The following is a 16828-nucleotide window of genomic DNA, read 5'->3' on the forward strand; positions in this document are numbered from 1 at the left end:
GAAGAACTCAATACATCTGGGGGCCATTGGGTTAAAGGGGCCGATCCAGGAATTTTTTTTATCAATTTCCTAAGATTGAGAGATAAGACATTTTCTGAAGATTTCACTTTCAATTTCTCAGGAAATAATGTATGGGTCTTGATGTAAAAAATCAGACATGTTTATGGTGTTTACATCTATGTTTTTGTACAGATATGCGCACACACATAATAATCCGGACCTGACAGACATGTGTAAGGTTTTTGGCCTTGGTGGAGGTATGCTCTCTACTGAGTGCCACACTAGTTGGAAACTCATAATTAATCATAATCAATCATAATGAATGATGTTCATGTTCATGAAAACTCAATACACAATATATCCGTCTTGACACTTACTAATATGAAGGTGCCTGAAAACCAATGCTTATAGCTTCATTTCTCAGGGGCAGTTGTGGAGGGAAAGCTCTGCAAACTTTGCCATATGTTGCTACATGTAAGGCTGTTAGACTGTTGTGTATTACCTGGGGTCTGGTAGTTGAGTCTTCTCATCTCCACAGGGTCAGAGGAGTTGGCCAGCAGAGAGTCTTTCACCCCACCTGAGTGCTCATCTTTGGGTAAGGGTGATGCCCGTTTCCTGTGGTGGCAGAAACAGAAAGCAAAGTGTTTAATCACATCATGCCAAGACCACCTAATTGCTTAATTCAGGTGCGCTAACTTAGCCATCGATTCCTCAAGCTAGCTCCAAGTGACAATGACAGGATGACATAGATTGATATGGTTAGAAAATAAGACATGAAGAAAATGCAAACATCTTTGTCTTTGTGTTGGACACTTGATGAGATTAATGACATAGTTTATGGTTCTCAAAACTAGTTCTGAGGACCAGCATTTCAAGAGATAGTAGGTACCAGGGCATTACCCCCATTAGTTTGCCAACTGGAGTTTAATGTGTTTGAAGAAACACCATAATTTTCCCGGAGTGGGTAAGTTGGGTTTGTTTGCTGCTGGATAGGTGACAGCTGCTGTGTGGGTATGTGTACATGAGAGTGTGTGTTTGTGTGTAGCAAAGATTTCAATGTGTGATTTTTGCTGCTGTGTGTGTGCTAACAACACATTGTGTTTACTGGCTTTCCAGATTGAGAGGAAAACAGGCGGATGCTGTAATTAGCTCATCAGCTGGGTGGCACAACACTGGGTAATTAGACCAGTTCTGCAGCACCTGTGCTGCCAGGCCTGGCCTAGCTGAGTCTAACATAGCACAGAACAGAAGAGCACAGCTCGGACTGGCTCAGCTCAGTCGACCGTAGGTTTGTCCATCAGGTGGAGAGAGGAATAGAAAATGCATTCTGCCTGTATTCTGATGTTCAGACAGCTAGCATCTGTTGACATACACACACAAACAGGCACACAGATGTACGCTTTCCTACCTCTCTCACTTTCACAAATACACACTCACACAGATACAGCTGCAGACTCACAAGCCTTCTGACTGCAAATGGAAATGGGCGGAAGGAAGCATCAGGACGCCCTGTGGAAATTTCACATCTCATTGCACTCCATTTGCTAGTGGCGAGCGTAGGTTTTAGGCAGGAGCAGGGCCTTCTGTTGAAGCCCAGCATGGTGAGAATGCATAAAGCTGGTGGTGCAAACACAGCCTTAACCCGGTCCACCTCTGCCGTTAGGGCCTGGGCCTTACCGCCACCTGTTATCTTATGCTGCAGAGGCTTAAGCTAATGCTAGCAGCGTGACGGCTAATCTATGACAAGCATCTCTTCCTCTCCAGCGGAGAGCTGAGCCAGACTGTATCCGGTTTTCCCAGAGATCACTGCTGAGCTGGGCTGGGGGAAGGGGTGGAAGAGTTGGGCATCTGTGATCTGTTCTCCACACCCCTCATCTCTCCCTCTGACCCAATCAGATGCCAATCTACATGACACTTTAGTGCTGGGCTAAAGTAAACATGGCAGCAATCTCAATGGGGTTATTCATCTCAGGCTCAAAGTGAGGGTTAAGACGTGTGAGAATGTAAGTACACAGAGACTTATACACACACACGCACAGTGTGAGTATGAGTGTGTGTGCAGTACAGGGAGCACTTAATGAGGGTAGAACAGGGCCCTTTGTTGAGACTCCTGCCATGAGGAAGCAGGGAGAGGGGGAAAAAAGGCTAAAAGTGGAGGAATGGGTCTCGGTGGAAAATGTCAGATTAAAAGATGGGAACATTTCTTTTTCAGCAGTTTCCTCGTCTGGCATTTACTTCACAATGGCCCATTCAGCAGCAGGTGACGCCTTGGCATATTCAGATGGGGCCAATCTTGAAGGGGTGCGCTGACACTGGCTGGATAATGAAACACAGCACGGAGACAAACCATGGCAGACAGGACGATCTGAAGAGGAACACTGGCACTAGATGTGGAACATGCACTGGTACACGAATATGACCTGGGGGTCCCTTTAACCCCAGTTAACAAGGCCTGCAGAGTCTGCTGCCTCTCATGTCTTATAAGTCTTGTAAAACTGAACAAATCAAATTAGACACATCAATTTAGAGATGTTTCCTAGTATTTCTATTTGAGTAATTTTTTTTTTTTTTTGCAATACCAATCGGACCTGAGAGGCAGCTGACTTTGCAACCGTATAGAGCTGATGAATACCACCAATTTTACAGCACAAATGAAGGGGGCTTGGGTGGTGGGGGATGAAGTTGTGACTGATATAACAGTGACAGTACCCACCTTTCCTGTTTGCTGCATTCACAGAGGGCAAAAAGAAGGGGGTGGGGGGTTAATAGGTAATTGTTACCCATATGGAACTATAACGTCTTTACTCAATGTTGTTCTGACTGTGCTATTTTCAGAGGGAAAGAAAAATCTTGTCCTTCCACAAAGTTAAACCACATCTTGAAAAAACAGCATTAAAAGTTATCCTAACACTTGCTGGAGACTTTTTGAGAATAACCACATCTTGACACTGCTGGTGTCGGTCTTGGCGAATATGCAGGTAGCAATAATGACCCGAGTTAGAGTGTGATTATTCGTTTGCACATTTACTGCCATTCCACAGTGAAAAGGGCACACAGCCACCTCCCCACAGTCCCTCCTGTCAATCTGTGTCTATGTGGAGAAAGGGCTTCCAAACAGAGGATGTGCTAGTCAGCAGTGAGCTGTCTCAAGACCTATTATTAACCATTCGCTTTCTAAGTCTGCCAGAGACGGCAGCCACACAGCAGTCTGCAAGACTGTGGCTGGCAGCGTCAAGAATAGGTATGATGGGAAATGGCAAATTTGTAATGGAGCCATCAAGAGAAGATGGGGAGGTAGGACTTCATCAGGAAGAGAGCAAGTGAGGTAAATAACAGCTTGTAGGAAATATTTTTAGATATTTTTTACAATGTCCGAACCACATTATCATTATCGACTCTGGTCAACATGCAAATAATTGTTTAATGCAAAGCTTATAGAATGGATGGTTGCATTTAGGGCTACAATTAATGTGTGAATATGTGTGTGAAAATAAGCTTCACATTTTAGAAGCAGGAAGCACCAAATGTTTTGCATGTTTGGTATTTTGATAAATAAGTCATTTATTAAGCAAACAGGTTTTTGATGGGTTAATTATTTCAGCATTAGTAGTAATATCATTTATCTGCACCTCCACAGCATCCTGCTGGCCTGTGTGTATCCACAGTGTGCTGCACAGGGGCACTTCAAGTGCTTTTAAGAGATATTGACTGAGCTTTTAGTTAAGCCCTCTGTTGCAGCCTTCTGTTTGTTCTGTGAAATGACCAGTGGTGCTGGCCATTTCTCACTCCTAACTAAGAGTTTCTGACAGCCGAGCTTTGCTTTTCATTAGGGAGGCAATGTCAGCTGCCATTCCAACTGACACTTCACAGAGTACTGTTAACATCGGCCAACTGGGCCAAAACCTTTTGGGGAGAAATGAGGAATTTATGAAAGACAAATCAATCCGCCTTTGGTTCCTCTCCAGTTACATTGTATATATTATGGTAAGGTTGTTAGGATGCGGATGTTACAGTTTGGTGTGTGAGCAACCCGGTGCAAGTGGCAGAGGGGGGGGTATCTCATTACCATTCCTGATGCAACCAAAAGAAATTTACAATCACAAGTGTCACTGCAGTTCAACCTCAGACAAACACAGTCAAGAGTGACTGAAGAATGACACAGAAAGGCAGCCTCTTACTTCTTAAAGAGCAGGATGGCGATGACGATGATGATGATGAGGACCACGGCCAATACTGGGCCCATGACCCACAGCATTTCGGGTTGCTCCATCCCCTGAGCCATACTTGCTGTGACCTGGACTGGGTCTGAGTAAGGACTGGCTGAAAATGTCATCTGTAAGGGGAAAAAAGATGAGAGCCAAGTCACTTCAGAGCTATAAGATGTATGCAAACTTTTCCCTTCTTATGGAGTTTTTAAACTTCCTAAAAAGCCTAATTAAAAACAGCACACACATCATAGAAACGGAAAACAGAGAGAGAAACAGAGCTGAAATTGGAGAGAACAGACATTGGATATTGAATTTACCTTAACAGCATTCCAATGTCTATCTTTTAATTGTACATGAAGCATAGGAAGTCTTGGATGATATGTACAAAGTTGTTCGAAATCTACATTTGAATATTTTTCTAGGTGAAGAGTTGCAGTTGCTTATTACCACAACAAAAGCTCAAACAAAACTCAAGGTAACAGATCGCGTTTTTTGGATTATGCTAAGGTTACAGAGATATAAAGATATGAGTCATAAATTTGTTGTGAAAAATGCATTCACAGGTGGCAAACAACGGGAGACAAACTCAGACTAGCTAACAAATTAAATCAAGAGAAAAATTAAAGGAATGATAAAAAAAAAACAAATTACATTTTTTATACACATTTTATTTAAGGTATATCTTGTAACAATGTTGGAAATAATGAAATGCCAAAAATATAGTTGTATATTAGCTATGTCTACCTTAATAAGGAAAAATAATCAAAATATCTTACTGTAAATTTCTTGTTTCTGGTACCCTGAGAACCAAGTTATTTCATGCTAATAAGGCCACGGTTCATGGAAGCAGCTGAACAAGCCATAAAACTATCGCCCAAACTCAAAAGACACTTTACCAAAAACAATAACCATCTTGGCTAATGAAGTTATTATTATGTTTCTATTAAATCGCTGCATCACATTAGAGGAAACTGAGACTGCTGATGACAGAGCAAGTGTGAGACAGGAGAGTGAGAGAGGTAGAGACAGAGAGGTAGGGATTAGTGTGCATGTCCCTTGGCCGCTAAGATAAATGGGGGCACAGGAGAGGACTCATCTCTTCTTCATTAGTGTTCACACCGTGACGGAAGAGAAGGAGGAGGAGGTGACTGTGAGGGTGCGTTTCCACCTTGGCTGTAAATGAGACCCCCCCCCCCCCCCCCCCCCCACTCCTTCGTCTTCAAATAACGGAGGGGAGGGAGGAGGCTGGGGTGTGTGAGTATGTATTCGAGGAGTGGGTGCACTAGGCGACGCAGTGTGGCGTTTGAAAAACTGTCTGAAAGAAGAGAGAGTCCAACTGCGGGAGAGCAAGGTGACAGATGAGGAAAACAAAGAGGGAGGTGCAAGGCATCTGTCGTTAGAGCTCAGCATGCCTCCTACTGAACGGCGATGGGAGACGCAGGTCGGGGAGAGGAGGAGGGTGTGCGGAGGGGCATGGGTGACAGATCGCAGCCCTCGAAGGGAATTGGGCTCACAGCATGCAGCGGGAGTGGCGGGGCGGCAAGCAGCAGTAATCCGGATCATTAGCCGCACAGCAGCCTGCTCTTCGGCACACAGGCAGATATTAATTGGAAAGATAAGCTTAGATGAGCTCAAAGAGTCCTGTGCTCTGTCATATAGTTGTGTTATCTCTTGTACTCGCGGGCAACTGCCAGTAAAATTTACAGTTTGCATGTGCGAGTGTTACAGCATGTCTCAATCATGTACATGCAAACCAGCATGTTCTGATATTAGGCGCAGACACAAAATAACTCAAGTGGGAGAGTAAAAAGATTCACATTTGTATACTGAAGCAGAAGTTCACAGCAGAAATATTTTTCATTTGTCTTTTACACACACAGATACACAAATCAGGCACATGAGACCAGTTCTCTCCTGATTCGTGTGCCTTAGGGAGGAACATGTATCTAAGAACAAAAAGAAACAACACAGCGGTGGGACGCTGCTGATGTGACAACACCACGAGGCTTCCTGTTCCTTCGAGAGGGCCCAAAGAAGGCTGTAGGATGTGGCCCTGCAGGGAATCATGGGAAAAAGTTTTTTTCTCCTGGTGTAACAAATGACTGCAGCTGTGCTTTCATAGAAGGATAAGGAAGAAAGAGCGAGAGGAGAGGAGCGGGCCCAACAAAAATAGAGGGCTTTTTGTCTGTTGGTCACGGCGAAGTACTGGGATCATCCATCTGAACGGCCCTAACATCTGATAAAAGCTCAGCCACGCAGCTCCTAATGCTCTTGCCCTCGCAGAGTGGGATCACAATGAGGCGATGGTGCAGTGAAGGAATGTGAGAGCCTAAGAGTGAGTGAGTCAGAGACAGTGAGAGACATTAAAGTGACTGTATGTGTATTTTTCACCCTGAATCACTGTGTATGTATGTGTACAGTAAACACATGGATGCAGGTAAGTAGGGCTGGCTCCATGTTGATAACATACCTGGATTCCTTAAGCTCAGAGGCCAACAAATATAAAATCTTTTATAATTCCTTAATCTTTTAATTTGCCACATACAAAAGATTGAGGTAGCAGGCTTCTCATTTTTAGCCACCTCTGTTTGATGCTTTTGCCAATTAAAATTTCTCAACTTTAGCTAATTAACATTAATTGTGTAAGAAATGTGCATTAAGTGAAGTGTTTTGGTTTTTCTGTGGTTAAGATATTGGCTGTAATCAGCTGAAGACTGGCAGAGAAAGAAAAGCCCCTCTGTCGCACACCTCTATGATCAGTAGTGTTTTGCAGAGTGGTGCATTCTCTGGTAAAGCAACCTAGTCAATTGCATTACATCAGTATGATAAGTCTGAATCTCCCAGTTAACCGCATCAGCTTATCAGAACTTCAGTATTTGGAGCTTGTAAAAAATAATGCGAGAGTTAAGTAAATAGACCACCTGTTATTCAGTTTGTCGGATACATATTTAATCACCATTTCATATTGTATGCTGATTAGAGTCTTCTTAGTCAACACAAAGTGGTTACTGATGTCAACTGCATCTTTGGTTTTTAGTTATTAAGTTATTTTAAGTTTAAAAATGTTGAGAACGAGATCTAAATAGATTTTTTAAGGAGATAGAATTCAGAAAACAACTAGATCTGAATTCAAATTTGGTACAGTCTCATCCCATTCATAGTGAGAAGAGGAGAAGAGAGAGATTAGTATGTGACTGTGGATGATTGTTAGCACTGCAGATGGGTACTGTTACTGTAATGCAGATACTGTATATACAAGCATTAAGAGTGAATGAATGTAAAAAGTATTTGCTTGTGCCAGTACGTGTGTGTGTGTGTGTCTGTATCTGTCAGTGAGAGAGAGAGAGAGAGAGAGAGAAAATGCGTGATTGTGTGTAAAGACTGTAAACAAATGTGTGCGAGAGCGTATGTTTGAGCATATGTGGAACATCAGTTTTTCTGAGCCTTTTCTCCAGCTCCTCTGAGCCTCCACAAGTGTGCGTGTTTGTCTAGATCGCAGCCGCTGCGAGTGTGTGTATGTGTGTGTGTGTGTGCACGATTGTAAGTGTTTGTCTGAGACAGAGTAAGAGAACAAGAGAGAGCGAGTGGGTGATGAGAGATGGCAAAGAGTGACGAGACACAGAGAGAGACTGAGGCAGAGGTGTTATGGTAGTAGCAGTATATCAAGTCTGCTACCTGGCCTGTGGGCTACACAACTTCCCCAGTCAGCCGCTGCTCTGCCTTCCCCTGAGCACAGAATCCACTACGCACAGCACAGGCACTTTAGTTTCAACTTTCCATTGACCTCTAGCCCCACATCTCTCCAAAAGTGGCTTAAATAAGCCGCAGGGGTGTGCGCTAGACAAACAAACAAACATGCAAAGACGCCCATTATCTATCTGCGGCTGTCTCTGCCTCCCAAGGGAAGCTGAGGAGCCCACATTCTCCTCATTGTTGCATGACATAAGGAAAGACAGCAAGAGGGAGGGAGCAAGAAGGCGAGAGAAAGAAATATAGGGACATTTTTCCCTCACATGCCCTCTCTCCCAGAAACTGCACCACATTCTGCACTTTTCCCCTCTCCGGCTGTCTGACTACAGAGCATCCAGATATCTGGAGGCATCACTAGAGGGAGAAGCCTCTAGGAGGAAGTGACACAGCACAGTTGAACAGAGAATCCCACCGATGTTGCCTATATTATTACCACCCTTGGTGAAAGGCTGGGCTTGAATATGCTCATACTATCCACTAAAGAAAACATATTTTTTTTTTATAATTCTCTCTTGATATTGTTTGTCAAAGCCTTTTAAATTTTGAACGAAGCCGGTTTTCCATGTTAAGGGTGTTTTGAGCCCAAAGCACCAACAGAATTAGTGCTACAAAGCCAATTCTTGTTGAGAGTGAGTAGAATATAAATGCATGGACAGCACTGCAAACAGAAAACTGTGGTAAACACATTTGAACACTCTCCGTTTTGGTTTCTCTCTGTGCCACCAGCTCACCTCTCCCTTATCAAAAGAAGAGCACACATGGCACAATCTCCTCCTCTTCCACCAGTTAACTTTGTCTCATCCGAGCTTCACAGGCTGGATGGGACACAAGACAAAAATTTAGCTTCCCTCTTTTCCTCCATCCAACAGCACCCCTCCTCTCTTTCTCACATCACACAATATTTCATGCTACCTCCCTCCCTCACTCTCTTCTCGCATTAAATGATACTGTTTATACACACCCAGCATCTATCATCCCATTTCACACTTCCCCCGGCTTGTTTATCTGCCTTGGGTGCTGGGGAGACATGAAGGCACACTCTCTTCTTCTTTCTCTCTCTCATCCCCCTTTGCCTTCCTTCCTTCTCCTCTTCCCTCCAACCACTGCTGGCTGCTTGTGGCCATTGATATATGAGGGCTTATTAAACCCTGGCAGTCTTGTTTGATCTACGCTGGGGGAGTTTGGGTGGTGGCGAGGAAGTGTAGTAAAGATACAAGTCATTTACTCCAGTACTTGTTGTCTTATTCTCATGGGTCTGGTGAAGATCCGGCTCGAGGCAGCTTCTGCTAACTGCTAGATCTCTCCGCACGCTTTACCTTCTGTACCCGTCTGTGTTTGGTAATAAACGTTTGCAAGCACAGCGTTGGGGGTGACAAAAACAAACACTGCTGCGGTATCTGACTTTCCCAAATAGTGCGGTTAGGGGATTTGTGCAGCAATCAATGACAGCCTGCTTGTAGTCGTCCAACCTCAGATTTTAGTAGGTTTACTTGTACACAAGAAACCACGTTATTGGGAGAAATGAGAAAATCAAGGTGTTTACATGCGCTGCAATAATCTTGTTACTGTAAATCCTGTGGTTATTATATACAGCGGGTCAGTTATTGGATTTCTTTCCTACCCCCTACTGTATTTTTGAACCAAGGATATTTTAAGTGAATTTGTGACACAGTATGATGATACAGCCTGAAGAGTTTTTTTTTCCTTCCTGAACGTTTGGACTGACGGTTCAGTGAGAGGACAGGCACTGTCGTAACAAACTGACAGTTTTTCCTTTCTGTGTGCACGTTGTAATGGAAAAAACTGTTTTCCTCCATTTCATGTAACGTTTTCTTTTAATCGGACTGCGTGTTCTCCTTAATGTATGAACAAACCGAATGAACTGATCTCCGCGAATAAATGAACACTTAATGATTAAACAAGATAAACAGACTTTGTACCCTGGATGAAATTTGAACTGTCTGTTTAAACATGTGTACGTGATAGTCACTGTATAAAAAGCTAAGCTAGATCTTGGAGGGTGTCCAGACTCTTGACACCGTTGTGGTTGAGAGAGGCTGCATCCTATTTGGCCAAATAGTAATGTGTTGATCTTTGCCTCTGCTTATGATCCTTGTGTTGATTGCTGGTTGTTCATTCTATTTTGACATATTGTTCAGTAATAAATCTTTGAATCTCGACAGACTCATTGTTGTCTATTTTCATCACCTTAGAGCAGAATTGCCTCTACACACGTCAGATTTTTTTTTTTTTACATAAATTCTGTTGTTTAGCTGAAGAAGTCAACTTACACTCATTTTATCAGTTTCAGTTTTCATCAGACTTGGATGCACCGCTACCAGTAATGATCTTTCTTTTGGATCCTTGTCATAGCGCTGCATTCTCTATCTAAACCCTGGTTTGTCCAGCAATGTAGCCTTATGAAATAATTTGTGTTAATCCTTTACTTCAGTTAAGGAAACCAGGTGTTTTTTTTGCATGAAGTTTATGAAATCGGGTTACTGCAGAAATCCGTCAATAAGAAGAAGTGAAGGTAAACACACTGATTGACTCAGCCTGTGAGTGAAGCCTGATTAGTACAAGCGATTAAGTTTAAAGGTGGGATGGAGCTACACAGTTGAAGGAGGGGGAGTACACAGAAAGAAACAAATCTTGAGTGCCACTGATCCAGCATGGTGTGTCTGGCAGGTGCAGTGAGAGTGTTGTGCAGCAGTGGGGTTTAAGCATCTCCTTTGAAGTCAAGTGTATCATGGCTGCCCACTACAGCCTCCTTCGCACCTCCCTCCCCTTCTCAGAGCGAAGGAGTGGGAGATTACTGGGTGGGGGGTGGGGGATGGGGGCTTTAGGGACATTTAAAGCAGCATTTCATGGGAATCAGGCCTGCTTTACAGACTCCCTAGGCCCTGTGACCAGGCCCTCGTCTTCCTCTTAACTCCAGCCGCACTAATCAATCTCCTCTGCTCTCTTCACGGTGGAGAAAGATGGGGCGAGGGAGAGAGACACAGAGAAGCAGAGACTGAGCGAAAGAAAAAGAGCAGAGAGGAGAGAGGGAGAGAGAGGGGGAGAGAGAGAGAGAGAGAGAGAGAGAGAGAAGAGAAGAGAAAGAAATAGGTGAAAAGTCTGGGATTTGGTTTCGGACATGGAGCACTCGCTCTCTCTCCCTCTGTGGTCGCCAAAGGCCCAGCCACTGAATATGCATGTCCCGGGTAGTGGAGGAGCCCAGAGCAATCGCAGACTCTCATTCTTGCTGCTGTGAAGTTTACTCCTGACCATCCAATGGAGAGCAAGGTCTCCATGTTAGTGCTGTTTTTGACGCATGTATAGGACCTCCACACACAAAACCAAGAGTCGGGAGACAAGAAACTTGTATAAGCATTTTGAAGACATCTGCACAGGGCCCTGCTGGCTGCCAGAATGGCAAAGCTGGATCTCTGATGTCATTGTTGACTGATAAGGGAGTTATCAGGACAAGCTGCGATGACTTTTATAGGTGGCTGTATTAAAAGGTAAATGGTAATAAAAACAACAATTTGACTTGACGTTGCCATTTTGGTAGGTGATAAATTTAAATAGTCTGTCCAAAAAAAGAAAAGGTGACATGTACAAATATACAGAACAGGCTAGGGTGAAATCAGTTTTAATATAACAAATCCAGGAGGGTGAGTTTACTCAGAAAATGGAAAAAAAAAACCTATGCTTATGCTGTTGAGGGAATGGTTGTCTGTCTTTATTCAGTAAATGGTAGTTTTACTTAACGTGTGTGTCTGTCTCTTACATAATTAGTAGTGCTGTCTGTTGTCCCTTCAGATCGGAGTACAGCCAGGACAAAGCAGAGGTACTCTTGTGGACTGGTCAGGGGCTTGTTGTAGAAACCGTTGTACCTCTTCTCATCTCCCAGAATAAAGGTGGTCGGTAGTGAAGCCAACTTAGCAGCAATATAAGGCTTGGAGGAGTCCAGGTGACGTCTGCGCCTCAGGACAGGGCCTTCACTTGACTTGAGCAGCTTTGGAAAATGTAGAGGGCAAAGGTTAAGGTCAAATTTGGTAACAAAGAATCAAAGTGAGTAGAACAGTGACTTTTGATCTCCTTTCAAAGGAGAAACAAGAAAAAATAATTAGTAAAGAGACTCAATTTACTGCATCATATGGTGACATGGAGGTCAATGGCTAAATCTTCACAACAATCACTTTTTAGCAAAAACATCTTTGTGGATTGTGTGTGGAAAATAATCCTTACCAATTTATGGCCAAACTTGTGAAAAAAATGTTGTGTTCACACTATACTGTATGTACAGCTCTGGTTCTTACCATGCCTGCAAATAAGAGATAATGACTCCACATAGCTAAAATGCCCTTTGCTCAGTGATATAACTTTGCAAACAATGCAGCCAAGCTACGAAGTGAGCAATTAGCACTTGCTCCAGCACACAATCTCAGCATCACTGCCAGCCCGGTTAATAAATGAGCAAGAGCATACAGCACTGCGGCACTGTGTTTTCAGCAGCATTTTGTTTTCTGTCAGTGATGTCTTGTGCTGCTCCAGATGTAGCTTTATTAAATCATTATGTTGGAGGGAGGAGACAATGGCCTGCTCAGTGTTTAATGACTCATGGAGTCCCATCTCTCTCCCTCTCTTCTGTTATGCCAACATGGAGCTTGAACAATAGCGATCCAAACCAGCGAGCCTCGCAGTTTACTTTAAAATTATGCTATTAATGTTTAGGCATATCATTTAGCTTAAATTCCCTCATGGACAAGGACGACCTTTATTCAACAGAATAATAACACAGTCATAAATCTTTATCCCCATTTGAATACCTTATGTAAAACTTTGTTGGGAGTTGGTAAACCCTGACTATAAAGAAAAATATGGAGGCAGAGCAGTTATTTGCAACTACTGTTTTGAAAAGTGCTATATAAATAAAGTTCACTCGTATTACATCTACATTAGAAGTGATACAAGATTAAGTTTATTCTCTGCACAATCAAACTGTTGGATTCAGCAGATGGGTTCTGTCTGCAAACCTGGCTTCCAATCAGGACACTCCCCACCAGCTTCAGTGAGTCATTGTTTAAAATCTCACTGCCTTGCCACCCCCCCCCTCCCCGAGCCCAGGAGGATAGAGCTAATTAGCTGCAACCAGTGACTTCCTACCCAGTTGGAACGCGAGATGTTATCGGTAACCCGTGACCTGGCACATTAGCCAATCAGCCACCGGCTGGCACTCACCTCATCCAGGTCCATCTCGTCTGGATTCTTCCACTGCCGCGGTGACTGGGATACCGGCACCACCACAATGTAGTACCACCTGCCAAGAAAAATAAAGCCTGTGTTAAGACAGACTGACTGAAGCACATACACGCTGAGATCAAAGTGGGCCAAGCACATTAATAACATTCAGAAAGACATACTTTCACTGTGAGGTGTGCTGGGCAGAATTCAAAACTTAAGTGCTAAACAAGTGGGTCCAACCAAGGTCGAACACCAGCAGACTGGCACTGCATTCTCCAATTAATGGCTAATCACTAAGAACATCTGCCATGCAGACTGGAACAAACACTATCCCAGTGAGAGGAGCCTTCAGTTAATAGAAATCCCCATATGATTCCTTAGGTTAATAGGACCAGCTATGTGACTACTTGTGTGTGTGTGTACTTTTATTGCCATCATTACATAAGACCAAAAATAGACACAAAAGAAAGACATTAGAAAGACATTTAGGAATTTAGGGTCGAAGTAAGGAGTAAGGTAATGAATGGAGGAGCGTGCTTGTGCGTACACAATGTACAAAGAGCTGTGTGCGTGTTTATTTATGTGTTGGCTCTCTCTTGCTGTCTCTCTTGTGTTCTCCTCCAGTCTATCTTCTCTCAGCTCAAAGTTTTTCCCCCCACTGCGGCATTCAGCCACTTGTAAAATCAGCTGCTGCTGACAGCGAAAGCAGCTGCTTCTCTCCCCTTTTCTCCAGGCCTCCACTCTGTGATTCAACAGTCAGTCAAGTCTGGGAGTGGGAGAAGACATGTATAACAAGACTCCACACCTCCCCTCTCACCCACACATGCACGCACGCACACACACACACAAACACACACACACACACACACACACACACACACCCACTCTCCCATCCCCAATCACCTGCGCTCGTTGCCTGTCAATCTGTGCTGGAGCTTGGCCAGCACTGACAGCCCTGTAATCTTTTTACCAATCAACTCTGTGCACTCCCCCTTCTCAGATTTTGTGTGTGTGTGTGTGTGTGTATCTGAAGGAAAGACTTTACTTGTCAGGGTCAGAAACAATTCTGCTCTTAACAATTTGAGTCAAAAGTTAATACAGCTCAACCCTATGTTGAAAGTCTCGATTATCATCAGCTGCTGTGTCATAAAGTTGACTGAGACTAAAATTTGCAGCTTTAAGTTTCAAAATAGGTTTAGTATTGATCAGATACAAGTGGTGTTTTTGCTGTTAGAAAGAATGTGGGTGAATTAGTTCTCCAGTGATAACCATGATTTATTCATCATTTATTTACAGTGTTAATTTAATTTGAAGATTTTGCATCTTTGAACTTTCCATAAAGCAAAAGTGTTAATGTCCTTTTTTATCAACTGTAAATGATTAAATGATTAATAGCTGGTTGATTGTTGTTCAGCACATTTGCAAAATGTATGTAAAAAGAGTTTTGTCTAACTTAAGCCACCATATTCTTAGTGCCACACTGTGGGTTTTGAGAGATAACAATTTCAATGTTATGTGGCCTGAAGCTACAATATCCCCAATGCTGATTAAAAAGTCTACCGGCTAAAAACAATCATGATCTGTTGGTGGATCCATGCCCTGAATCAGAGCTAGCCTGTGTGGTCAGCCCTGTGTGTCTCAGCACTGACCTGACACGTGTAGTGGTCTGGACCTTAGGCAGGTTGATGGTCATCTTGCCTCCCTGAGGCTGATGTGTGCTGGGCTTAGTCTTGATCAGGTCAGGGGCAGTGCGGATGGACACCTGCTGCTGCAGACCCCCAGCAATGTTGCCCCTGCTTGTCAGCACAAAAGAGTAGTCTGTGTCTGGCTGCAGCTGCGTGATCAGCTTCCTCTTCAGGTTTCCCAGCACTTCCACGCTTTGCTGGTTGTACAAGATCTGTGAGCACACAAGGGAAAACCTGGAGTTATAGTTTAGGGTAGTACACAAACACACACACACACAACATGTACAGAATATCATTCGGACAAATACAATACTCTCTCTTCTCACTCAGTCAAACACACACACAAACACACACACAAACACACAAACACACACACACACACACACACACACACACACAGACACACACACACACAGACAAAAGCAGTACAGTCCTAAGGGAGGTGCCCATCTAATCTGACACCTCATCTCATGTATTTCAGTATCACACTTGCCTATTGGTGCATATCCAATAGTTTTTTTTTACACTTCAAATTGTCTTTGCCCCATTACCACAGGGTGGGAATTGATATAATATCATTTTGACATATTATTACACCTCATAAATGAGCATGAATTTGGTTCTTCACATTTTTCAGTCCAAATAGGGAAAGTCACTTTATCACACCCTGGTGAAAGTGTTAACAGTTTATAGTGCTGCTATGCTGTGACACAATAAGGCAATAATGCCTTAATGCAATAAGTATTTTGATGCCAACCTAACCTATCAAGGACTACAAGGGAATTTTTTAGTTCAAAAGCGATTTCTAGATGGCGAGGCTGAAGCAAGGTTCTCTGATATTATGATATCATTTGAGCCATATAGTTGTGACTGATCTTTAAATAACATGGTTGACAATTTCAACAAAACCTTATCATCTGTTCTAAACACTGTTGCTCCGTTAATGGTTAAGAATAGGTCAACTGACAGAACCGCCCCATGGTTAAACAGTAACAGTGTTAATGAGATCAAGAGAACCTGTCGAGCAGCTGAAAGAAAATGGAGGAAAACTAAACTCACAACAAAGCAGTATGCCTGGCAAGAAAAGATTTCTTTTCCAAGATTATTACAGAGGATGCTGGAAACTCTAGAATATTATTCTCTACTATTGACCAGCTAGTCAACCCCCCCCCCCCCCCCCCCCCCCCCATCCTCTGCATTAAAATGTGAAGAACTAAGATTGTTCTTCAGTAATAAAATTGCTGCAAACAGAGCCAGTATTACTGCTGATGTTAACAAAAATGATCTCAGTAAACCCTATAAAAAAGATATTACCATGGGGAAATTCACCTGTATTACTTTATCTGAGCTTTGCAGGACCGTCACTGAGTGTAACTCGTCTACCTCATGTATTGACCCTGCACCAATGGCATTTTTTAAGCGAGTGTTCAACAGCATTTTAGATTGTGTACTGAACATGATTAATATATCTCTTCAAAATGGCATCTTTCCAAATGCCTTCAAAACAGCTGTTGTAAAAACCTTACTAAAGAAACCCAACTTAGACAGTAATGTATAAATGGAAGAGCAATAACTCTTAAAGTTAAATGAGGAGAAAACTGAAAACCTCCTCGTCGGCAACAAAACAAAAATAGCAATGCTGTTTAATAACCTGGGGAAACTGACTCCCTGGATTAAATCTGAGGTTACAAGTCTTGGCGTTATCTTGGATTCAGATTTAAGATGTAAGTCCCACATCAACAAGGTGACAAAAAAATATTTTTTCCACCTTAGAAACAGCTAATGTACGGCCGTTCAAAGACCAAAAAGATAGCTGAAAGATTGACTCGTTGCCTTCATTTCAAGCCAACTTGATTACTGCAATTCACTTTCAACTGGGCTCCTGAAAAAAAACACTGAGAGACTTCAGCTCATTCAAAACTCTGCATCTAGGCTATTAACCCTATCCAAGAG

At 43.0% G+C, this 16828-nt stretch overlaps 1 protein-coding gene across 1 annotated transcript in view; it reads right to left on the reverse strand.

Moving 5' to 3' along the window:
- Positions 1-16828, reverse strand: part of LOC111655880 (receptor-type tyrosine-protein phosphatase F-like) — a 127271-nt gene that overhangs the window by 27577 nt on the left and 82866 nt on the right. The window contains 5 exon segments of the mRNA XM_087174274.1: positions 503-615; positions 4179-4333; positions 11734-11961; positions 13188-13266; positions 14840-15087. Of these exon segments, the coding sequence (XP_087030400.1) occupies positions 503-615; positions 4179-4333; positions 11734-11961; positions 13188-13266; positions 14840-15087 (823 nt within the window).

Source organism: Seriola lalandi, unplaced genomic scaffold, assembly GCF_002814215.2.
Source record: "Seriola lalandi dorsalis isolate HSWRI2012SDOR001 ecotype SW California unplaced genomic scaffold, Sedor1 jcf7180002054334, whole genome shotgun sequence".
In the NCBI taxonomy this organism is placed as follows: domain Eukaryota; kingdom Metazoa; phylum Chordata; class Actinopteri; order Carangiformes; family Carangidae; genus Seriola; species Seriola lalandi.